Consider the following 25,958-nt stretch of genomic DNA (forward strand, 5'->3'; position numbering starts at 1 on the left):
GAATTCTCCCTTTTCCCGCACGCGAATCCGTTTTTACTCACGTATAATTGGTTTCAGTAGAAATTCATTTATCGCACGCAATGTACATTGTAACGTCCAATGGAAAAAGGATAATCTGGAATTCCCAGGAATTTGCAAAAATTGGCTTTACACTAAGAAATTAATATTAAATAGTAGAAGAAACTGCTTCAGATATATTCTCTATATTTTCTTTATTTAAGGTAGATATTTATTTTAAAATTTGCGAGAATGAATTGTATGCTTAAAATATATTATAAATATATATATATTTATATTTAATATTTCAGCGAAATACTAAATGTACAATATCTTCAATGTGATTCTAAGTGATAAAAAATAATAATGTTACACAAAAAAGTGGAAATTTCTTGATGAGAAGAATACATTAGAAGGCGTACACAATAAAGAAAATTATTTTATAAAGTTACATTCAAAAATTTTCTAATTTTTAGTAAAAATACATGGAAAACATTAGAAAAATTCTCAAAGAATTTATATCGTACAATACGTTTGATGACGCAATCTTATTTAATTCGTTTAGTCCTGCTGAAACATTTAAGTTGATTGCTTATGTAACGACTGTAATTAATAATTTCGAGCGCGGGTAAATGAATCGCAAATTCGCCAAAGTATTTCCATTTTGATTAAAAATGTAAAGAATAACAGATAATCTTTGATCCGCTAAAGATATCTCTCGAGAGTAAGCGTGCACTTGTCATAAATCGTTTAGCTGTAAATTACTCTTGTTGATCCAATGCAAGAGTCGATAAAAAAATATTCGACTCATTGAAAACAATCATCCAACTGAAAGCTATTTATACGCGTATCGTTACGAGGGTCCTTCATCGATTAACTAATTCTGGGTCAAACTAGTTTCCATTGGAAATTTGCAGACTCTTTATAGCTCCAAGCTTTTATACTGATCTCTATCATACATCGAGAGATTCGATAACAACATCAATGCGTGATATCATTTATCGTAGTAGCATTATATTTAATCTACCGTTTACGAAACACGATATTTTAGCCATGATTATATTGTTTCGAATAATTAATCTTTCAAACTCTTTATCGTTAACTTAATGGCTAAAATTCGCAACGAAACAGAAATGATAGATTTTAAATTCATAAGCCAAACCATCTGAATAAATTGATTTATTTCCACGTGAAAAAAGAAGTTTGACCCGCATTATTACCCCGACAGGTGAGCGTCGAAGTGATGGAGTTCCCGCCGTTACCGCCTTCACCCGTCGAGGAGGCCGACGAGGAGAGCTGTTCGGACGTCGGCCAAGGTGCCATGATGACACCGCCCAAATCCAAGAGCCACAACCGAACTGTGGAGTACAGGCCGAGGGTGCCACCTCATCGCGTTCCGCCAGTCATCGACCCGAAGGAGCAGGCTTCCTTGAACACCAGGTCCATGGACGCCGGATACGCCAGAGGGAGACGCACACCGACTACCAGTAATTCCAGGCGAGAGGTAAGTTGGTAAAAAATATTCAACAACTATCGTCATTATACTTCTAATCAAAGAATCTGCTATTAAAAGGACATCCAATATTTTTTTGGAATTATGATAATAATTATAAATTAACTAGGCTAAACTATTTTATACATATAAAATTTCCTGCATTATTATAGCCTAAGTTAATTTATATTTTATATTATATTTCCAAAAATATCGGATGTCCTTTTATAAAATTTCCTGCATTATTATAGCCTAAGCTAAGTTATATTATATTTCCAAAAATATCGGATTCTTTCTAGCCAATTTGGAATTGATATTTTTTTTAGCAAAAATATCGAGAGAGATCATTATTTCTTGCAGGTTCCCAATTTCTTTCATTCTTATATTTGTTGTAACTAAGTGTAAATTTAAAATTCTATCAAAGTAAACTTTTAAAATTAACTGAAGAATATAGTTTTGTTAGCCTTTTAATTTCACAAAGTTTAAAATTTAGTTTGTGAGCATTCTTTGTTTTCAATATTGAGTTTGTAATTTCAAAATTATTGTTACCTCGCTCAGGAAAAATCGTTTTCAAACTGGCTAGAGAATCCGCTATTAAAAGGACATTCGATAGAATATCTTGTATTTATATATATATATATGTGTATATGGAGAGAAAAATAGAGAAAAATTTTTTAATATTTTTAGTGAAAATCGCTTACTTTGTAAGAGAAAATATTTTTAAATGCATAATTTTATGACGCGATGTATTACATGTAAACATTAATAAGTGCTGTCGAGAGGACCACGGTTTTCGCGGGAAAAAAACCAACGAGTTTTGAGAGCGCTTGGGGATAGTTTTCATCGTGGATAAACGTAGAGGCGAAAGAAGGAAGGGACGAGCGAGGAGGGAGAGAGGGAAAGAGAAAACGCAATAAACAAGCTGGCAATGTGCCAATTTCTCTCGTATTGCCGTAATAAAATAGTACGATGCACTCTCATTGTATACCGCAGGAATATTTCCATGTTAAGTGCAACATTCGGCGTAAACTGTGTTCGGGGTTACGAATCGATGACACGGAAAGACATCACGGCGGAAAAATGTGCGCGTGTATACACAGATTCATTCTGCGGGCGCACGTGTGTCGCGAAACTTTGATGCGAGTATGAAAATTTGATCTCGAATGGTCGGCATAAATAGGTGCTTGATGTCGACGCATCGAGTTCGATATTCCGAGTAGACTTGATGAATAATATAAAGTGGAATTTACCGAAGCGACGACAGTGAGATTAATATCGATCATCACGATATATAATCACTCACGTGCGGATTTTATTTACCTGTAATAATATGCATACATAATTTATTATAATCCATTACTCATCTCCTTATATAAATACGTTGCCAGCTGCGTGGTATTATTTAATTTATTTTACCGACAGTTCTAATTTCTGCTTTTATTTAAATTTTTTCTTACACAAGAGAAAAAATGAAAACGCTAATTTGCACACGAAATATTGAAATAATTTTTCTCGAAAGTAAAAAAGAACTCGATAAAATAATCTTAACGCGAGAAAACTAAGGGATAACGTTACGTTAATGTTAAATAAAATCGCGCGATCCATGATTCGAATCAATTCGCTTTGAAAATTCGTTCAGACATACGACCTTTTGTTCGACACTTGAAATGATGAAGGATGGATGAAGAATTATATATGTTGCTCACACACATTAGGAAACTATTCTGGAAAAAAAAACACGGTTACAACCCACTTTGGAGCCCACGATTAGTAAATTATTTGGATCAAATTATTTGGATTGCTCATAACTAATTTTTGCAATTAGCTGTTCTATTTATTTCAAAGATTTTTATGTTATACTAGTCAATTCTTTCAATTAGTTTGGTCGATCCAGTATTTAGTTACGCAAAGATAATTTTTACTTAAAGGGCACTAATCAAAATGTCAAGTTGCTTAACTAAAAAAAAATGGTCAAAACTTCTTCTAAAGTAATTGCAATTTTTAGTTACGCGAGATTAAAAGTAGATTATTTTAATAAAAATTACGATTACGAGCGAACCAAATAATTTTAAATTTATTTAGATTACTAATCGTTTTCTTTTCCAGAGTGGAATACATCAAAGACAAGATGAACAAAAAACAATTCCACGTAGATAAGCAGGGGACACACGTGTATGTACAATATGATTCTAGGAAATAATCGTTCTTTTTCGTGAGTGTGGTCCCTACGCTAATTTTTCCTCATTTTGTCCTTTCATTCGCCGACATATTGTCACTCGCCAGCCACCGCAATTTTCGCGGCGGGCAGCAGCTTTTTTCTTGAAAAGCACTTTCGGCGGAAAAATTATTATTTGTACAGAAGAGAAATTTTGCTCTATAAATTTTCTTCTTTTCCACGATAAATAGAGAACGAAGGACACAATCTCCTGCGATGATGAATCTGTGGCTGAGAACGATCGCGGTCATTATGTGTGTATCCGCGGTCGGATTACTTATCGATGATGATACACGGGTCGTTACGCACGCCAACGCCTTGACTTTATATAGATATCAGTGTATGTCGACAGACAATGAGATCCCCCCGGCGAGATATCGCGCACCCTCTCGCAGCAGACGGTCCTTGGAAAAAGGTATACGAGGAATAAAAATGTAGAGAGAGAGAGAGAGAGAGATACAGAACTGTTCTTTCCATCGTTGTGTGCATCGCGCGCGTATTGTCTCATCCGGTGAACCGGCTGGGAAGCTGCGAGAGCATAAAAGGGTGGGTTGGCCCTGATGGAAGCGGCGGAGAAGAAAGAGACAGAGCGAGAAAGGGACGCCTGTGAATGAGTAGGGACCCGGACGCGCGCGTGTCCCTACGATAAATAAAATTGTCCACGTTTCTCTCTATGCTCACATTGTGCATAATGAAAAGTAACGGCGAGCGTGATGCGAGGATGGCGTACGTGGGGGTGCATCGTTTTTTTTTTTTTTTTTTTTTTTTTCTCTTTTCTCGAGGGGACACGTAAAGATTCGCTCGATACAGAACGTATTTCGGAATTGTCAGTTTAATCCAGACACGCTTGAACTCTTACGTTAATTGAAATACTATAGGTATTTTAGAAACAAGTAATTCTTGAATCGCAGTAATCGAACAAATGCCACGAGTTTAAGAATGTACTTTGTATTTAATTTTACGTTGATGTTTCTCTTTAGAATTTTCAGATTTCGCGAGACGTGAATTTTGTATATTTGATAATATTTAAATATCGTGAAGAGAAGGTTATACAATTTTTTAAATTTATTATAGTTCTTTATATAATATATTAAATATTAATGAAATTAAAATATATTTATGGCACGCCGTTTTACTTTTTAATAGTATAAAAAATATTGTATTAAATATTAAAGTTTCAAAAAATAATTCTCTTAAGAAAAATGCGATTCTTATTAATGAATTAAAATTATGTCGCGACATAATAAAAATTCGGAATTATTATTATGTCGCGACATAATTTTAATTCATTAATAAGAATCGCATTTTTCTTAAGAGAATTATTTTTTGAAACTTTAATATTTAATACAATATTTTTTATACTATTAAAAAGTAAAACGACGTGCCATATATACTAATCAAATACGTCTAAAGTTAAAGAATTAATTAAAGAAGTAAAAAATTAAAAGTTTTAAAGTTAAAAATTACATAAAATGATAAAATTATATATATCGAATATTTTAATAATTATACATACATCTCAACAATATATATGCGTATACGTATATATATTATAACGTCTTATAAGAATCGAGCGCGTACTTTGAATTTGAAACTAGTTTAATTTGTTTCGATTTACTAAAAAAATTATTTGTGATATTTACAAACAGAATTATATTTTATCGTATGTCTTCGGATAAAGATCAACAAATCACGAAATACAAACGAGACGTAGCTGTCGCATGAAAATCACGCGCGCGTTTAGACTTTACATATTTAAATACACGTCAACCGCGAAAGAACGATATAGTTGAATCTGAAATACTCCCGTGACGACATATCCCGCAAGCTGTATTTTCCGCCCTTTAGCTTTAAATACATTTCAAATAGATTTATTCCGTTTTCTCGCCGTGAGTTTTAAAATTCTTTCGTCCCTGTGACCGGCTTGCAATTTTTATCGCGAACGTTACCGCGACATTTCGCATGCTATCCGTTTATTTCCTCCCTTCTTTCTTCTATTTGTCGGTATTGTAAATTCGGATCTCGATATGTTTCGAAGAAAAGGAATAGAAATATTCCTGCAATGAAAAAATAAATAAAAGTGAAGAAAAATTTTGAATTTTTCTACGGTATTGATACAAAACAAACGCGCAATATCTAAAAATATTGAATTTTAATAATAATTGCGAAATACAAAGGGTCAATTTATCAAGTCGAATAAATGTTTTCAACCGAATTAAAGAAGATATAACTGATGAAAAGAATCTCGAATTTATGAAAAATTAATTCACCAAATTCTCTCTCGCGATTCCATTCATTTTTCCGATATGTCATCGAGAAAGGCTCTTGTGCGCGACCGCCGAGTGCTCGATCATCGAAATGACGGACGTTCATCGTTGAAGTGACGTTTTATTCGCGCAATAACTCGTGAGTTGCACCAAAGTAGAGATTCAGTAGTGAACGATGAAACTGTAGAGCCCTTTCTTCTTGCGATATAAAAATCTTAATAAAAACGGAAAGAAAGTGCTCTCTTAAACCGGATCTAAAGCAATGACATTTTTATTGATTCAGTTTAAGAGATAGTTTCACTGATCTCATCAGTGGAAACACTCACATTTTGCTCCAGCTTAAGTTTCATTGATTACATGGCAATAAGATCTCATCGAAAAAAATCAACCACAACCATTAACTGATTTTTATCACAATCAGTAAGATTTTACTGTTCACAGTGAATTATAATTAAAACTATCGCTTGTCAATAATAATACATTAATTCCATTGAATACGACGTGTCTGTAAAATCTATATTTCGTTATGAAACTAAAACTCCATCGGCGTGTTGATCTCGACCGAATGGAAAAATCTACGCGACACACCATCCCTTGTAAGTAGTTACTATTATGCACCCTTGGGTGGAGTTAAGGAACAGGATGGAAGCTTAATGTGAAAAAAAAAAAAAAAAAAAAAAACGTCGGGGGAAGAAAACGAAACTCGCTCACATTGTGGCCGCAAATATTGGCAATTTTTTTTTTCAACGATCCGTCCTTGAAACCGTCGATCGAGCGGAGCTTGAAATGAAAGCTCGAACGGGGGTGCGCGATTCCAACCGATCTCTGATACAGCTTCCGAATACAGGATCTCTTCTGTCGAAGACTTGTGGAGAAGGGTAAAAAAGGAAGAGAGGAAGGGTCGACAAGGAGGGAGAAGGTCGTATCATGTATCCCTGTAATCCTGCCGTAGATAGAATTCAACCTGCGCACGAGCTATATCGCAAGATACATTTCGCAGAGGGCCTCTACAGGGTGTTTCCGAATTATCGCAAGTCTGTAGTAGCTTGTAGGCGGAGATGAGATTAATCCTCTTAAATTCTCTTCTCTCCGCGATAAATTTGAACTTAAAAGAGAACAACGATCGCAATAGCTGATTCCTATTTCTCCAGATCGATCTCAATTAAATTATACTTTCAGACGAAATTTCCACTCACGTGGTTTAATTTTCGAGAGATCGAAGTTTGAAACCTAAAATAACTTAAAATTCCATTAAAGTATAAGATCCCCTATCGAAGTTTCAAAGTTCGGTTGCTGAAAATCCAATGAGCGTGTTCAATGTGGAAAATTTAAAAGTTACCAGAAAATATAGATTTTTCCCTCTATATAAGCGTATATCTCCACACGATCTGACTTTGAAGAGAATGAACCGAATGGATCGATTATGCATAGATTCATCGACAAGGTCAAATTATTTCTGCATTATATTCCGTCGTGTATTGGAGGAAAGCGGATATCTTATGCAGCTTGAAAGGGATTCCCGTTCGAAAGAGATGAAAAGAGGAAAGGAGGAAAACTGACTCGTCGTCCCTCTTATCTCTCCCCTCCCTTCTCGTCTCGTCTCGTCTCGTCTCGTCTCGTTTTATTCCTGCGATCGAATGCACCCTTCAATCGCGTTATGAGAATCGAAGGACGTATTTTGAAGGAACGAAGACCGATTGCTCTTCTGTGAGAACACGATTTCGCCGTTTATTTATGCCGTTGAGGCTTCGGTTCTTCGAAATCCTCTGAATTTTAAATCCTAAATAAGTTCTGAATAATCTGAAAATAATATGACAGCTCATCGATATTTTAATACAATTTTTCCCTTCTTGTATACTCGCAGATTGTATTTTATCTTCCGTACGTTCATCAAGGAAATAAGCAGGATCGTTCAAAATCATATTATATCGCTGCGAAAAAATATCACAATCAACATTCTTAAATAATTAATATACTCAAATGGCAAATATGTTTTTTTTTTTTTTTTTTTTTTTTACTCTAAAGATTAATATCCATTTTTTCGGTATGTCATAATAATTTTACACGAGAGAAGATGTGATCTATCGAACCTTTGTTACGAGATACGTGCTTCTACATCGTTACGTCAGCGAAACTTTGTTGCAACGAGTCACTTCGAATAATCAGACAAGTAACTTCGCCTGTGCTTCACCGAGAAGGGAAGGGACGAAACGATGCGAAGGACAGATTGCAATGTGGAAAGTTTTTCAGAGAGCTCGAAAGAATATTGGTATTCGACTTGCTTACTTTTATATTCAAATTTGTTTCTTCGTCCGTCTGCGAGACGCAATTACCTTCGATCCGAATAATGAAACGAAAGGGGGTTAGCGAATGGGGGAGGTATTTTAAAATCACGGGGGAAATGATTTAAGATTGCCTGATTGGAAAAGGACGAGCGACGGTCCTGCTGAGGCGAGTAAATGATTCGAATTCATTTACTTATTGCTCAAACTGTTATTACCTGACTGTCCTCCCTCTCGATAGGGGTCGACGAATAAAAATAAACTCTGGCCGAGGAAGGTCTAGTCTTGTCTTTCGACGCGATCTTACGGAATGAATGAATAAGTTTGTCTCCCCCTGAGCGTTTCGAGATATTCCGCTCGTTTAATTAGAGCACGCGGTGAATGCGTACTAAAAAAGACCTGCGCGAATAAATTATTTCCCTTTCTACAGAATAGGTCTTACTCCTTCAATTCCCCAAAGTCTACAGCATCTATATCTGTGCGAGCTTTTAAAGTTAGAGAAAAGATATTGGAGGAAGGAGGTGAGAATATATAGGGTGAAGTAGGCTGTAATTTTTTCAATAATCGTTACATAATGCGCTTTTTTACTCATTATCAAAGATAATTGATATTTATAAAGATACGTAAATTGTTATACGACCTATAATTTTTATTTTCGTTTTCACTATTTTTTTATAAATATTATGGTCATCTTTTCCTTAAAAGAGTTGGGTAAGATGGCGAATGCTTATGTTGTTACTATTTTTTTAGATAATATAAAATTTCTATGAAATATTTTCCTTTTAATTTCGATAATTTTACGTAAGTTAAGCTTCAGGGAAGATAATATGTCAAACATTATTAAAAAATAACAAAAATAAAAGTACGCTTTTTGCATTAAAAAACTATGGCCATCTTACCCGAGTTTACCCTATATTCCCTCTGTATTTCCAAAATCAGTTTCTCTTCATTTTTTCTCTTTCTATTTTTCATTTGATGCACCTTAAAAAGTGTACGCCCCGAGTTTTTCGCGGGACGTTATGATAACATGACGTAGTGCATAGTAACGCGATAAAGGAAATACTCTTCTCACGCATATTGGATCCCCTATCTTCTCCCCGGATTGCCGATAATTCCTCCCTCTATTCATGCGGCAAGATGTAAACAAACGTCGACGGCGAGTTCTTGCAGGAACGAAGACGCAATTTATACGCCGTCAGTGTAGAGACTTTGTCCTGATGAGCGAGAGAAAAACGCTATCATATTACTGAACGGACAAAGAGGGAAGTTTGTCGAGACGAAGGGGATGAAGAGAGAGCGGGGGAAGAAGTTGTAGACGAGAAACTGTAAGGAGGGCAAGCGGGAAAAGAGCGGGAGGAGTTTGGTTGAACTACGTAAAGTTTTCATTAGGGATATTTGCCTTCCCTTTTTTCTTCTTTCCACGAGCTTTTGCTCCGCCAGCGAATGAAGTCGACCACGGTAATTTTAAATCTAACAACAGGCAGAACATCTTAGCGCGGGATATCACGGCGCCCTAATCAGATACAAGACTGATCAGCCGTAATACAGCTTCTTATTTTCATCGTAACTCTCCAACTGTTAAACTTATCATCAATTAAGATCACTTGTTTAATTCATTTACATACAATACTTTTCTCAAATAATTTGATGGTCGAAATGCTTTCAAGTTCAAAGAGTCGACCTTTTCTAGATAAAAATTTTAAAATCCACATCAATTAATATTTAACTTTTAATTCAAACGAACCAAATCAAGTATCAATCAAAATGTCACTGCCAATTTTAATACGTAGAAACGAATTATTACATTGAATGGACTGTTGTTATTTATTTGGAAGGGAAAATTTTTCGCGAAATGTGGCGCATTCGGTTAATTATTGCCGCAATAAAAGTTGTGGCAAAGGTTTCCTAGCGTTGCGCCGCGCTGACGATGCTCGAATGGAGTGCGATAAAAATGATTTATGACGTAATAATTATAATCTGCCTTGCCGCGGTGGTAAAATTGCGCGGATTCTTATGAAGGGGCGTCCCTTTTTCGCGCTATCTTTTTTCTCCTGGAATACCGCAGCACCAGCAATAAGCAAAGCTGTTTTTTATCGAAACGCGAAAATGGGCACTCGAATAGCATTTTCAGACAATGTTTGGGGATTATCGTCACATTTGCAGCACGTAATTTAACCGCACAGATACCACCATTCATTAATCATTCATATGTCATGTGTCTGCATTATATCTCCATTATATCGGAAACACACACAAAATTCTATTGCTTTAGAATGCCTGTTATTAATTAAGGTCACATTTGTAAACATTAAAATTTCAATTCATGTTAGCCTTGCTATTACATTGTTTTGTTAAATAATGAAGTAAAGGCTCTATAAATTATAATTGAATTAAATAAAGGCTAAGTAAAGGCTCTATAAATTATAATTGAATTAAGAAATATTTAACGTTAGACCAATGGTATGAAATTGAATAAAATAACGTGTAACAAAAATTGAATTCTATAAAAACATCATATCTATATTCTGTGAAATTAAACATTATTAAAATTTAGAGATATACAATTGTTTACAAATTAGTCGAACGCTTCGATCAAATTTCTTTTATCCTCTTCAGCGCATAAAAGTTAATAAATAATTAATTAAGCGATGTTATATGTCATTTACAATATGTTTCTCGTATAATGTTGTACAAAAAAATTGCGTATAGTTAGATCGTGTGAAGAATTTATTTCCATTGTCAATAATGTGTTAGAATATTAGTGACTACCCCTGGCTTGTCGACATTAGTGCGCAATTTTCTGGTGATATATAATGGAAATAAAAAAAAAATAGTTTATTAATTGTTTTATTAAATCGTCCTGTCCTAGAAATAATTACAATTAAAATTACAATGTGATACGCGAGAATATCGCAATTGTAATTTTAATATAATTTCGCTCGATAACATCCTCACTTCGTCACATTTTAATTCTCAGATTAATTTTAAGGATATCATCGTTTGGTACATTTCTTCATTGACGAATCGTCTTTTTGTCCCAAGGTACCCGTGGAACGAAGGACTCTGCCTACTGATTTACCCGGACCCTCCCGCCGGCGACCGTTCACGAAGAGACACTCGCCATCAGCGGAGGCGTGTTCCTCCGGGGGTAGCAGCGGCGGCGGCGGCGGTGGTGGCGGCGGCGGCGGCGGCGGAGGTGGCGGAGGCAGCGTCGCAACCAGCACCGGTTCCGGGATGCAGACGTCGTGCTCTCTACCGGAGACCCCAGTGTTCGCCAGAGGCAGCGACATCCCTAGAACACCTCAGCACGCCGGCAACCCGACGCAGTCGAGGCGACAACCCGGCTGGTATGCACCCACCACGGCTACCGGGTGAGTAGCCACAAAGTGTGCAACGAGAGGAAAAAAGATGATTATAGATTCAAATGCAGTAGTTAATAGCTATCTTTTTTTGAAAAGTTATTCATGTTACGTCATTTTCAGTTATCGGCGGAACAATCCTGGCCTGGAGCAAGCTATAATCGGCACCGAGCTACTCCGGCTGGCGGGAGGCCCGAATCGCGGATGGTATCCCACAAGAAAAGCGAATCAACCGCGACCGGCGTCGATCGAGCACCTGGAGCGACTCAACAACGCCTATGACGCGCGACTGCCCGGCACCGGGGACCAGAGGAAGCCGCTGACTCTGCCAACGAACATCACGCCCAACAAATACTTCGGCCAAAGTAAGCACAGCTCCGCCTCCAGCACTCGTGAGGCGCTACGGAGGGTCACTAGCTTGCTCATCAAAAAAGGTAAGCGCCGGAGATTTGCGCTATTAGAAAAAAAAAGTGAAAACACCACGCCTTGAACGTGCGCGCGTGGCACAGACGTGGAGAGCACGACGTCATCGCCGGTGATTCCTTGACTTGAGAAATCATTGAACCCCGCTTGCATCCGAGATGGGATTTCACGATTCCTTTCTCTGTCCCTTTTTTTTCCTTTCTTTTCTTTCTCGGCAGTGCTATCGCGAATGTCGAAACTTTTATTTAAGCTTTTAACAAACCGTACTAAGAGAAAAAGAACAGATACTCTCATGAGATTCTTATAACTGATAATTTCTATATAGAATCATTTTTTGACATTCGTATTCATAGCACTGTCGAAGAATCGTGCAACGTTGCTTTGGATGCAAATGTGAACATGATTTCGGGTATCGCCGTGAAAAAAGGATTTTGTAAGCGATAAATGACAATTTTGGATCACTATAAGATAAGATTATGCGTTTGTTGTTTTTGTAATAATTTATAGAAACACTTTGAATATTATTCAACAATAAACCGTTTACACATATTCAAATTTAAAAAACAAAAAAATTTTAATTACCAGTATTTTTAAATACTCTCTTAGATCACAAATTACTTCTATAAGTTGTATTTATTAATAACTTTTTATTTTATATACATTTTTATATCAATGTATACTTTGCGATTTTATTCAAAGAATAATATCCTAAAATTCTTGTAAAGAGATAATTAAAACAAATTAATCATTTTTATATATTAATTAAAATTAAGAATAAATAATAGTATGCTTTATCAGTACATTTATATATTTCAACGCATGATAATTAATAAATATTATATAAATAGAATTAAATATTTATAGTAAAACAAAATGATGAAATTGTTTGTTAATAAGTATACTCAGGTATAAACGTTCAACTAAAGAAAATTAAACCAAAGAATAAATCATAAATAAATCATCGCACGATCAGTCGGTACTTTTATACAGTTGTCATTATCGCTCTAACAAATTACATCTACGTCGTGTTTTCCACAGATGTGACTAATTTGAAAGCTCGTAATCTTTGATAAGTAACTTGTGAAAGAGTTTTCTAACTTGTATCTTGTGTGACCTTTCGTGGCATTTGAGTGCCACCAATTTAATGCTACCTCTTTGACAATTTGGAATGCTTGCTTCTAAGTTCCTTATTAGAGTAAAGTTATATAAAAGTAGTTTATGTTGATGACACAATGTTCCACATATAACATTGACAATAATTTTGCATTGTTTGAGATAAAGTTATACCACCCTATTTACTATTTCACTATCTAGTCTTGATTGAAATGATTATCACACAATGATCAAATAATTTAAAAATTTTTCGTTGATTCAAGTATGTGTAGTCTCATGCTATTTTTATATATCATATTTTTCGACATATCTTTCACATATACATTTCATTATCCCTTGCATGTAATGTTTCTGCCACAACTCTTTCCACACAGATAATCTTTATGATAATTTTCATTTATTAGAAACGGTATAATATTTTAATCAATTTGAGACTTTTTGTAACGTAGCAGTAAACACTGCATGTATAATACATAGTTGAATTAATGAATGGGGAATGGGAAATGTGTAGAATGGGGAATGAAGAATGCTGTGTATGGAATTTATCATTAGTAATATATATATTTGACTTGATGCCACGTGAATTGTTTGTAGAATGTTTTCAAATATTCGCACAACTTTATACACATGCAAAACAATATTTCAAATTGTTGTTTACAGAAAATAGTTACCGACCGCTGATTCTTACGAATCGCTGATAACTTTATAAATCTACAAATATCCATCTTATCGACATAAGATAATAGAATTTTAACTGAGAATTTTGAAATCTTGACCATTCTCGATATGATTACTTGGAAATTCTTAGATAATAATTGAACGGGAACGATTAAAAAAAATTGAAAATCAATTTTAATCGAACGTATGTACATATGCGATGTCTCGTAGAATCCAAACACACCTTATCCCCAGAACTTTAGGGAATATCTATCGCAACAAGTGACACTATTGCTTCCCTCTCGCCGACGATAGCGCGATTTTCGTGGCACCACGTGTTCCGTAAGCGCCGTAACGTGCTGCCCTCTGGCGGTGTTTCGTCGAGCGATTTTCCAGCTGAATGTGACCGACCTTGAAAGCTCGTCCGCGCGGTTAAAACGACATGGCAGCAGGAAGAGGGGAAGAGAGAGAGACAAGGCCTCGGCCATGTTACACGTTGCGAATCGTCCCGCGCCCGCCTTCTCCGACCAGTGACGTAACTGATAAATCGGTACCTTTTCTCTTATATTTTTTTCTTCAACTGTATAAACTCATTATCAGGTCAGTTTCTTACGCTCTTATAAGATTAATGAGAATATTTCATATGCAAATGTTGTGTATACAAAATTATTTTCTATACACGAATTTCCTCAATTTTATACAATGATATCGTTTGCCCCCTTTTCTTCGCTCAGCATCGCGGTTTTCTGTCGTATAAATGCGTCGTGTGATACGGTCCGCTTATCCTTACTTCGGCGTGGACCACCAGGCCACGTGTGCGTAATAAGAAAAACAAACGTCAGAAATGTTCGCGCAAGAAAACTCGGGGGGTCCCACGGCTACCTGCGCCCGCGACGAAACTGGATTTCCTTTCGTGGCCCGGAGGGGAAGGGAGGGAAGGCGCGCGCAGAGGGCACGCCGCATTGTGCGTGGGACATCCCCGCGCGCGGGTCCGCCGTCGCCGCCGCCGCCGCCGCCGCCGCCGCCGCCGCCGCCGCCGCCGCCGCCGCCGCCGCCGCCGCCGCCGCCGCCGCCGCCGCCGCCGCCGCTGCCGAGGTGCCTCCTTCGCACCCGAGGGTTCCCGTTATTGATTCGTCCGACGTAGGTTCATCCGCAAATGTTTCCGCGTTTCGGCCGCCTGCGCGCGCGTCTCGTCTATACACCTCGTCAAATTTTCAGATTCGCGCGCAAGTCATCCTTGAGAGAAGAGTACCATGTGCGTTTAATGGAATTGAGGGAGAGGGAAAGAGAAGAGAGAGAGAGAGAGAGAGAGAGAAATTGAACGATTTTAATTTCTATTTAATTTATAGAAACACCTCGGGAGACGGAGTAATTCGCATTTGATTTTCCTCGCCAGTGTCTTCTATAAATTTGATTATGATTGATGGAAAGGAGAGATTCCCGCGAATTGTTTTTCTAAGAATGCGACGAGATGACCGATGAAAGTTTGCGATCAATTTTTAACCGGACTTGATTTCGCGGAATTGTTGAATTCGCGTCTTTCTGCTCGTCGACACGATACGCGACCGGACTCCTTTCCTGCAGCGCGTATCGACATCGCGCTCTATAAATAACCGTCGGCGATAACACCGCGATTTAATGCATTCGCGACATTATGTCGCGCAGTCTTTTTCGGCGATACCTTCTACAGTTATTTTCAACATGCTTCTTCGTTTCTTATTTATCAATTGGCGCGTGCGGACTCGTCAAAATGTTTGCCCAATAAGTAGATAATAAAGTATTTTAAGTGTGTGAATCGAAAGCGATAAATAAACGAATCGAATAAATCCGACAATTCGACTTTTATTACACAAGTATCAGGATTCTAGTACCTGGATAAAACGAAATCGATAACGGATAATCGGACGTATGTACGCGATAAAATATCATCTCTCTCACGGATGATAAAAGCGTTATATTCTCAGTATATCACAAGGGTATTAAACCATTATCAGTTTTCTAAAAAAGAAAATTAATTTTGAATTGTTCATGTCAATCTTACACGAAGAATAAAGAATTACGTTCCAAAATTAAATTTCCGACTTACTCGTTAATTTATCCGTCATCAAGTTGATCGATCCTTTTGCGAGAACGTTTAGGTTTTCCATCTTATTGAGGCACGCGTAGCAGGATGACCGTGGCCGATAAGTTTCGATATAGGCATGTATGTGCGTGTTGAATGCGTGATTCGGGCGTGCAAATTTGTCTGGCTCTTTGGTGAATAATATTCTCGCGTCATTCAAGGACACGGATATCTAATTTAAGGCAAATGACACGCAGGTTAAATATCGATCGTGAGAACTAATCATTACGAACCGTACAATTAAAAGACACCGCGACTTTCTCATCCCCCGAATTTTTTAACTTTTAATTCGTTTATTCGATAAATCTGAATTAAATTCTCGTTTTTTTCTTGTAAAATTTTCTCTCGACATTTAGAATCCAACGATAACTGTCGAAAAAAAAAATCATAATTTTCGCAAAATCAGGATCGAAGAGAAAATGTCGCTCTTTTTTAAAAAAAAAAGAGATGAAGAATAGCTACCAAAATTTTGAATCTACTTTCAAGATATACTTCCAAGAGAGATTCACTTATCTTTAACCGATTATATTAACACGCTTGAAACGTTTGTTGTTTCATCGATACTTCCTCAAGTAGTCCTCCGATGAAGGAAGTCCGGATTCCGGTCACGCGGTCCATTTTTTTTTTTTTTTTTTTTTTTTTCCTTTTTTATGAAACGTCACAAGCGCCTTCACAGCAATTGCGGGGAATGACCATCCGAGAGGGGGATGTTTTCCGATCGGTTAGTAGGTGGTGGATGTTGGTGGATAAACGCGGGGGCGCGAGCGGCCGAGGGGGCGCCAAGCATCCCTCTCGTCAAGAAGGGGTGGTGGTAGTGGGTGGCAATCGTTACTCCCGTCTGCTGGCCCGTCTACCAACCCTGCGGGCGGCGAGCGGATGCCGGTATCACGGTCGAGCATTCACCGACCTCGTCGACGACGATGACTTGGAGTGTTGAAAAATACGTCTTTTTTTATTTATTAATTATCGAACGGAATCTTCGGAATCGAAACACGCAAAATTGGAATTTTTATAAATTTCGTGAAAATTCGAATATTCTAATTAGTCCTTGTCTCTCTCTCTCTCTCTCTCTCTCTCTCTCTTTCTCTCTTCTGTTTCGACGTAATCGTTTAACAGAATCAGAATTTTTGTTATTTATTAGTAATTTATTTTTTTTTAATTTTATTTAGGCACGTTTAGTCGCTCACATAATTATCTCTCGCATTTAGAGCAAGGAAACATACATATAATTTTTGATTTCTTCTTTAAATAAGACGTATCTCATTAAATTCTTGACCTTCTTTTAACTTTGGATAAGTGCTATTTTTTTCTTTATGTGTGGAGAAAATATAACGTATTGTACATTCTATCTATATTGATAAATAATTAAATAACGTGTTAACATCTCTGTTGCAACCAATATTTTTCACTCTGATAAAAAAAAAGTGACGACCTGCACGCGATATTCTTTGCTCGCTTTTGTCATCTTTCTGAAAATTTCCGGTCTCTTCGGCGAACGTCGATCGATCAAGTTTGTTGAAACAGCAATGTAAAATTGCATATCACGAGGAATTTATAGCTCTTATAAACAAACGATCTTGTAAAGACGAAGAGTATGAAAGAATTAAACGTGTTGAGATTGAAATAGAGCATACGATGCTCTTATAGCAAATATTTTTTTCTTTTTCTTTTTCTTTTACTTGTGATTGGAGGAAAAAAATGTGTAAAGCGTGATCATTGTGTAAGAAGGAGAAAGATCATGATTTACCTGTGCGTGACATTTTTGCGCGACTAATCTCGTAGGTTGAAATTACCGATAACATTTTCGCGGTGCGTCAAATGTCGTGAGCCTCTTAATCTGTGCGATTTACAAAACAACTTGCCTCGATATACCGGTTTTATCGTCGAGATTACGTCGAGTTTATAAATCAGAAAACACCGTCATCATCGATTCAGCACGGTTAGTATTCAGCATAATTAATAAGCGCGATCGGAAATTAAGTCAAACGATGATTATATACTTCTTGAAATGCGAAACAAAAATTATAAATTACAGATATAAAGAAATTGTAAAAAAATTTAATTGTTAAAAATTATAAATGACAAGTATAAAATTATAAAAGAAAGAAAGGAAGATATAAAATAGGCGATTTAAAAAAAAATTGCACGATCCAGCTTTGTAAAAAAAAGGGGCGAGGGGGGGGGGGGGGGTTCGCAGAAATGAGAACAAAGCTCATTTCTCTTGAATGTGTAGTGGCGGTGAAAATCTTGTTGGACGTAACGCGACGATCAAATCTTTTAGAAAGACGAGGCAAGGTCGTTTTCGTTTCCGTCGAAGGCTAAACGCGTCTAGGTCCCATTAATTCCGCACCTCACCTCGCGTGAGACACGGTGATCGCTGCACGTGCCGTTAGTCATGCGAACGATGAGCCCTCGGTTTTCACGGCCGCAGGTGGATTCGAGAGCCGTTAAAGGAAGCAAACTCGATCCATTCGAGGGACTGCTGTCGATCTAATAACGTACCGTTAAAGTCAGCCGATTTCCCTCGTCAATTATCTCGGTTCTAGATTCACCGATCGCGACCAGGGAATGTTGAATAGGAAGAATGTATCGTCGATGATTGATCGATGAATAGTTTCGCGTTGTAATACGCGAATTAATCGTCTTAATTTTATACAGTGTGTGCTCTTTTGTAGTTAAAAAAAAAAGACTTTTTTTTTTTTTTTCTTTACGTGCTCGCATTCCTTCACATTTTAATGACCAGCGACTGATCTCTTTCGTATGGAGCTCTCTCATTCATCTCGAAACCTGGTTTTGAAGAAGCTGCAGAGACACTTTGTTTCTGCTTCGTTCGCGAAAGATAAAGGCAGCGGTGTCAGCTCTTGATTCTAGCTACACGCGAATCCGTGCACTTCGCGACGAATCAGAATTCTTACGTCGACATGATATTTCATGAAAGTAAATCAGTTATTTGAAAAAATTGAAATAGGAAAGCAAAAATTTGTCGTAGAATAATATAATATTACATATTATTATATATAAAAGAGAAAACATATCGAGAAATTTCTTTCTAGAATTCTAAATCTTGTAAATAAATTCCCTGATATTTTTGTTTACAAAATTCAGGTAAAATTAGAAAATTTTTAGAAAATTATTTTTATGTAACTTTCTAAAATAAATTTCTTTATTGTATACGCTTTCTAATGTTTTTTTTTTTTTTATTCATATGATCAAGAAGGAAGAAAATAAAAAGCCACTTAAATTTGAAAAAGTACTCAAAAGAAATAAATGACTTTCATATAATAAGCATATTTTACTTGTATAACATTTCCAAGTTTTTATCGTCAAAAATAATTTTAAAGCATTAAAATTAATATTAAATTGCAACAAAGTATATCATATACCTATTGCATACTCAATATTTTGCTGAGCCATTGAATTTAAACGGAGATATATATTTTATATAAACGCACACAATTTATAATTCTTATAAATATATTTTAGAATAAATATTTATCTGCTGAATAAAATATAATATAGTCCGTGTATTTTAATGTACTTTTTTTCTGGCATTTATATAACATCGATTTATTAATGATAAAATTTTTTCACAATATATGATAAGAGTAAATGTCACTAAACGCTAGAAATCAAAACTAAAATCATCGTTATTGCTCATCTCTCTTGCAATATTAAAAAGTATAATTATTGCAGACAATCTTTTGAAAAATTTCCTGAATTCATTGAAATTTTACGTAAACTCCCTAATTTTTAAAGGAAAAAAAAGATCTAGATTTTCCGTGTTTTTCCAGAGAGTGGACACTCTGCTTAATAATATCGGAGAACAGGTCGTTGCAAATAATTAACGATTATTAGAGCTCGCGCGTGCGCGCGCGCGATCCAATTGCCGGATGAATCTTCTACCTCGTTCACGCCCGACTTTATCTAAAGTACTCGCTTTACTTTCGACTGGAAAGCGGTATATCGCGCTACTGTATAATTACATGCTTGGAAAATTCAAGATCACTCTCACAAACGGATACTGCGTTGCATTATTTATAACATCATTCATTACGCGCATAGTTACCGTTAATACCGTATAAGTGAAACTTTAAGAACCGCAGGAAAGTTTAACTAGAAGAACGCATTTTTTCATTAGACGAGAATTCCAGCGTAATTATCAATGCGCTAACAAAATTGTAACAATTTTTCTGTACGCCATTCCTACAATTATATAATATTATTAAAGAAGCGATAAGGACAATAATAAAGCTCAACTTTGGCTAAAAATTAAAGTATTGTCCGTGTCTAATGGTTTGTTAAAACGCATTGGAAAAAAAAAAAAAAAAAACAAAGATAGAGAAAAAGTTAATCGATAAATTAGTGGTTAATTAGGAAATCCCAATTAGTCTCAAAGGTAGATAAGATTTAATGTGTAAGTTAGTTTGCAAGGATACGTGATTTCGTAAAGAACGGAAGTTTCATTGTTGTAATCCTCTTGTGTGTGGAAACCATGAACTTTATACGTGTTAATTGAAGAATACGTTACATCTCACGACGATTAGACTTGACATCAAAATACAGTTAAACAAACATTGACATGGAACAGAGAGATTTTTTTTTAATTTTCTTTATACCTCTATAAAAAATGTTTAATCGTCAAAAATCATGGTTTGCAAACAAATTATCGATATTTCGATATCCGCATCGAAGGAACGTACAGACTTTGAATTATTCTGTTCCTTCAACCTGTGCAAATATTCCCCGTATATTTCCCGAGAAGAAAATGGTGCGATTCAGCGTATTCGGTTTACGAGACTTCGAGTATTTTCCAATGGGCGCCTCGTATATCGCGAAGCCGACTTGGACCTGCGAGAGTTCGCTACGGTGTATTCTATAAATAGAATAAATTTTAAGGGCATCCCACGCGTCGCGCGCGACAGCTGCCGCAGCTCGACCGTGATATCGAGGAGTTTGCCATCGTGTATCTACCGCCGCGTGCGCTTTTCCCGTAGAGACGTAACACGTGCGTCACGCGGTGCGTTACACACCGTGCGAAGTACAGTTACTCTATTGTCGTGTAAGTAAAAAAAAAAAAAAAAAAAAAAAAATAAAACAAAAAGAAATATGTCAATGGTTTCTTCCTTCTCCGTATATGTTATACAGAATATGTTTGCTCGCTAAAGTTTTTGATTTTTTGCCTATTGTAAGAAATAGCTGTGCAATTTATCCAAATCGTATAGTTCTAAAAAAAGGTATTAATATATTTTGCAAATGTTATTTTTTAACAAGATATTTGTCTCTCATATTTCTCGCTCCCAAGATTCATTTCGTACAGCGATAATAAATTCCTTCGCGTAGAGCTCCGTTCCAGGAGGATTTAATCCAGAACGATTACGCGACGGATCAACTTTGTCTCAAGTTTCCTGCTCCGGACGTCGTATCTTCGTAAATGTCATGTCTTTCCTGCAATCTTTATCAGCAGGCCCGAAATGTAGGGTCTGCTGCGCGCGTGTTTTCCTCCGCAAGTCCGGAAATTACGACTGAGCGGCACTGTTTTATTCATAAGAGCGCTTCTGAGGTGTACGACAGAATCGATATGCACGACCGCGTACGTATGTGTACTTGAAAAGGTTACGTAAAATTCATCGTCTGACACGACAGCCCCGCGTATGCGGATCCTATTTGATTGTCGTTGTGTATTAAATTTTGTCCGAACAAAGAGGGAGAGTCCGCGTGAGTAAGTCACTGGAATTCTCTGAACACCAGCTGGGCCCAACATGTTGCGGAAACGAACCCCCGCTTTATCCTCCTTAGGCCTTAATCCTTCGATATTCCTCGGCGAACTTTCGAGAAGAGGGGGAATTCCTTTGAGTTTGCTTCACCTTCCTCAAATTCCTCTCCCACCTTTTCCCTTTCGAAACTCCTCCCCAAAGGAATTGTATGACGTAAATATCAAGATTAAAGTTCGACATATATATGTACATTTAATATAATTATTATTTTTAAAAAATTAGTCTCGATGTTCAAAAGAGTATCGTATTTTTTTTTTTTTTTTTTTTTTTCGCTTATAATTAATAAAATGCGACAGAGTCGCGTACTGTTTGATTTTGCGAAGTCTGCTTCATTATTGCGATTCGACTGGTAGAATATTATATTAATTAAAAATATATACAAATATTATTTTTCATCAAGAGCGGTTGTTCAAAACTAGAGTATTCCGACGATTGCGCTTTGTTGAACAGCATGCATGAAGGCTGGGCCGGGGACTTATTGATTTATTCAGAGGGTGAACACAACCACCATTACTATCCCCGCCCTCTCCTTCTCCTCCCTCCTACCCGACAACCAACGTTGGGGGGCACGCGCGTCATTGTCCTCGACCACTCTCACTATCTCCAACCCCCGACGAGGTAGCCTTGCGAAATTGCAGCTGATGCCGTTCCTCCAACAAGTTGCCGGCGAACTATCCCGTCACGCCTGGCCAATCACACGTCCGGTAACGTGTATAATGTAGAAAAAGGAACAGTTTGTTGGCCGGAAAACTTGCAAGTTCGCAAGAAAAAGAAAAGTGAGAGACGTTAACTGACAGGTTTACATATGTCAAACATTGTATCGTGTAATAGAAAATGACGAAGAAAAATTATACTATTTAAAACTATTTAAAATTGCAGCTCTCATATACGAGTGATTAAAACCGCGAGGAGGGGAAGAAATTTCGCATCCTGGAAAAAAGTCTTTGTAATCATTGAATACGAGTTAATCGCGATCTTATCGTCGTCGTGTCGCAAAGACAATTGTCATCGGACCGGCCTTCGCCGCGATCTTGACAGATCCTATTAGGCGCGTCTCGCGTTTCTAATCTCTTATCGGCAAACGTGACTGAGCGCGAAGAAATTTAGAGATTTCGATTACTTCATGTCCTAAATATTCCATTCTTGCGTCTAATTATTTTACCGAGGTCTGTTTATGTTTTTTAACGACTTTTATATTACTCTCGATACCGTATTCATTTTATTTATATTTATTTGCGCCGAAGAAGACTCGAACAATGAGCTCGAAACCCATTCGTTATTATAATTTTATTTTGATTCATAACTTGTTCATTGATTTCATGAATTTGTAATAAATTATTTATTTCATCATATCTAAATTTTTATTATATTCTTAGATTTATATTAGCTTCAGTTGCATCATAAATTTTTGCGATATATACTTTGCTCTCTACTGCCATTATTATTATTAATTTAAATATGGCAAGCAAATTATATTTCGGCGAGTCCAATCTCTCTTGAGACGATTTGTGTACGTTAATCATTCGACTTGTATAAATTGGTATGAAAATCATTACAAGATTTTGCACGCGATTTTTTTTCACGAAGACACGAGTCATCCTTTGTCAAAAAAATATACTAATTAGAAATATTTATTGGAAGAAAATCGTCTCTTAATATTATCAATATTTAGATATGTGACATGCGAAATATTTTATGTTTATCATATGAATAATTTTTTATTTTTTATATCTGCGCTACTCTTTCCGATATTTTTATTTGAGATATAAAAACATACTTTTATACAGTCTGGTTTTTTATACTGCAAATAAGTAATATTCCTCAGGAATTTAATTATTCGACTAAATCAATGGATAAATAAAATATACGCGAATAAAGCATTATTACCAAGAAATATCAGGTCAATGAACTTGGTGTATTCGAGTCAGCAAACGTTACGGAGAAATGTCGGAAGAGATCGGTAGGGACTGAAAAGGTCACGCTTTCGTGTAGATTAAGGCTTTTTAAGGACATATACAGTCCAACTGGTATACTTTGAGCAGCAATCGCATTCCACGACTAGTTTACTAGTTGTGTTTCATTCTCCAGGTATGGATCGTCCCTCTTTTTCCGACACTCTTCTCTTCCTTCTCCCTTCTGTGATGGTGTCATCGTGAGTTCTTTCATCATATTTTTTTTGTCGCATATAGACTATCTTCGACCTCGCCTGCGAGCCGAAAAACTCGCATAAGGAAAAACGTATCCTACTTGCACCCACGGAATATATTCCAAAGTCGTAGATTGAAATTTTCAAGTAAACGCTACTTGCATGTAAAATACAATGAAACAAGAAAGTATACTTAAAAAATAAATAGGTCGAAATCGCGGAGAAAAGCAGCCACGAAAGCGTGAACATTAAGATTTCTTTACAATTTTTAATTACAGAATTACCGATCGCAAATTATAATACAATTGTAAATAATTGTACAACAATTTGCTCTTTTAATTATACGACTTATTAGATAAAAAAAATACGCACAAGTTCTCTTATTTTTTTTTTTTTAAATAATATATCAAGTCATGGAAATTATAATGTATTTTGATTACGCGGATAATCTGAAAAAAATCATTAAACATCGATCGCCGAACGAGCTAAGACGAATGACAGAGGCGCGAACTGCTTTCTTCCCTCGTGGATTTCATTTCCGTTTGACCGAGTTTACACGACGGATTTGTCAGCTTGGCGGAAAACGACCGTGCCTATCGATCGATCGCACGTCGTACTTTTCGCTTCCTTGATAATCGATCTTCTCTATCATTTATATAACGCTCTATCAACGTCTATTCATTGCAAGCATTTAAGATGAAAAATGTGAAATTTCCCTCTCCTTTGGCCATGGAGACATACTTAAATGTCAAACTGCGACAAAATTCGATACTTCATATTCCTTTAGGCTTCTCTTATAGATAGCCAAAGAAAAATGACTAAATTCGCGCGTTTTATAAAAGCGAATTAAATAATATCTATAATAATATAATAAATGTATATTCAAAAAAATATTTATACATATACATATTTATATAGAAAATTTTTCTATGCAAAATATATTTTATACAATATTCTACATTTTATAATTTCATATATTTCTCTCTCTCTCTCTCTCTCTCTCTCTCTCTCTCTCTCTCTCTCTCTTTCTGCAGTTGCATTTGCTCTTTTTTTCCGTGCACATCCATTACGTTCTGGAATCTGCTTCGCGATGGAAGCTGGCATGGGGATACCGCCTGCTGCGAATAAAGCAACCATTCCATTCCGAATAATTGGCCTAATGCATTATTGCTCCTTATCTTCTCGACCGAGTCATCTGACCGACCCGTCAGATGATATGCACTCGTTGGGGAACGCATACATTTCAATGCGCTATTACGCATTTGCGCTCTTACCTCTTCGATTACTGCGTTTTTCACAACTGAACGCGGTTTGTGCGCGGGAGACTTTGCATGCTGCACATTTTCCTTCAATCTGCTCAATTGTCGATTTTATGCACTTTTAAATATCTTTTGCGCATATTTATCTCATTATCAGTTGAATCCATTCTCATGTTTTTATTTACATAATAGAGACTTTTATACAGATATTCAAATAAGGGAATTTGGTAAAATTCCACTTTTAATAATACCCTGTAACTCTATGTTTGATGGCTGAATTTGTGCATCCTTAAAATATATATTTTCCCTATATGTTCTGTAAATTGTTATATTTTGCGTTTCTACCCTGTCGTAATTTCGAGTTATCATTTGTTGTTGCAGGGAGTGGCAGCAAAGACGGGAAGAGCAACAAGGACAACAACTCACCCTCTGGCCCTTATGCTGGTAAGTTGGACAATCATTTTTTCTCACGTTTATTTAAATAATACTTTAAGTCTAAAGAATTTTAATTTTTGCTTAAAATCGTTGTTGGAAAATAGCTATTTTCTGTCAGAAAGCTTCGTAATTTTAGTCTGTCATTTTTCGAATAAATGAGAAACCTGTGATTATAAAATATGCTGTGTGTTTGAAAAAAGATATAGAAAATAATGTTAATATCATCCGGATAGATTTGCTGTATTTCCGGGGAAATAGAAATTTTAGACTCTCTCCTTTTTCTCGAAACGATCGATTTACTTGCAAGATACCAGTGTTTGTCGGTGTGTTTGTCAAGAGGTGAAAGAATGGTTAGCGAAACGCGTCGCGCGCGAGAAAATAAGTTCTCCCTCCGTTTTATTTCGGTCGTGGATCCTC

General features: G+C 36.5%; 1 protein-coding gene across 5 annotated transcripts in view; it reads left to right on the forward strand.

Annotated features, from left to right (window-relative positions):
- The window catches only part of LOC140670910 (uncharacterized), a 199,299-nt gene that overhangs the window by 151,814 nt on the left and 21,527 nt on the right, over positions 1-25,958 (forward strand). For 4 of the 5 annotated variants that reach the window (XM_072901762.1, XM_072901764.1, XM_072901763.1 and 1 more), the window contains 4 exons: positions 1,226-1,501; positions 11,296-11,624; positions 11,736-12,046; positions 25,488-25,550. In XM_072901762.1, the coding sequence (XP_072757863.1) occupies positions 1,226-1,501; positions 11,296-11,624; positions 11,736-12,046; positions 25,488-25,550 (979 nt within the window). The remainder of the gene's footprint in view (positions 1-1,225; positions 1,502-11,295; positions 11,625-11,735; positions 12,047-25,487; positions 25,551-25,958) is intronic. The other variant, XM_072901765.1, reaches the window with a different exon arrangement.

The sequence above is a fragment of the Anoplolepis gracilipes genome, chromosome 11, assembly GCF_047496725.1.
Source record: "Anoplolepis gracilipes chromosome 11, ASM4749672v1, whole genome shotgun sequence".
Classification (NCBI taxonomy): Eukaryota; Metazoa; Arthropoda; class Insecta; order Hymenoptera; family Formicidae; genus Anoplolepis; species Anoplolepis gracilipes.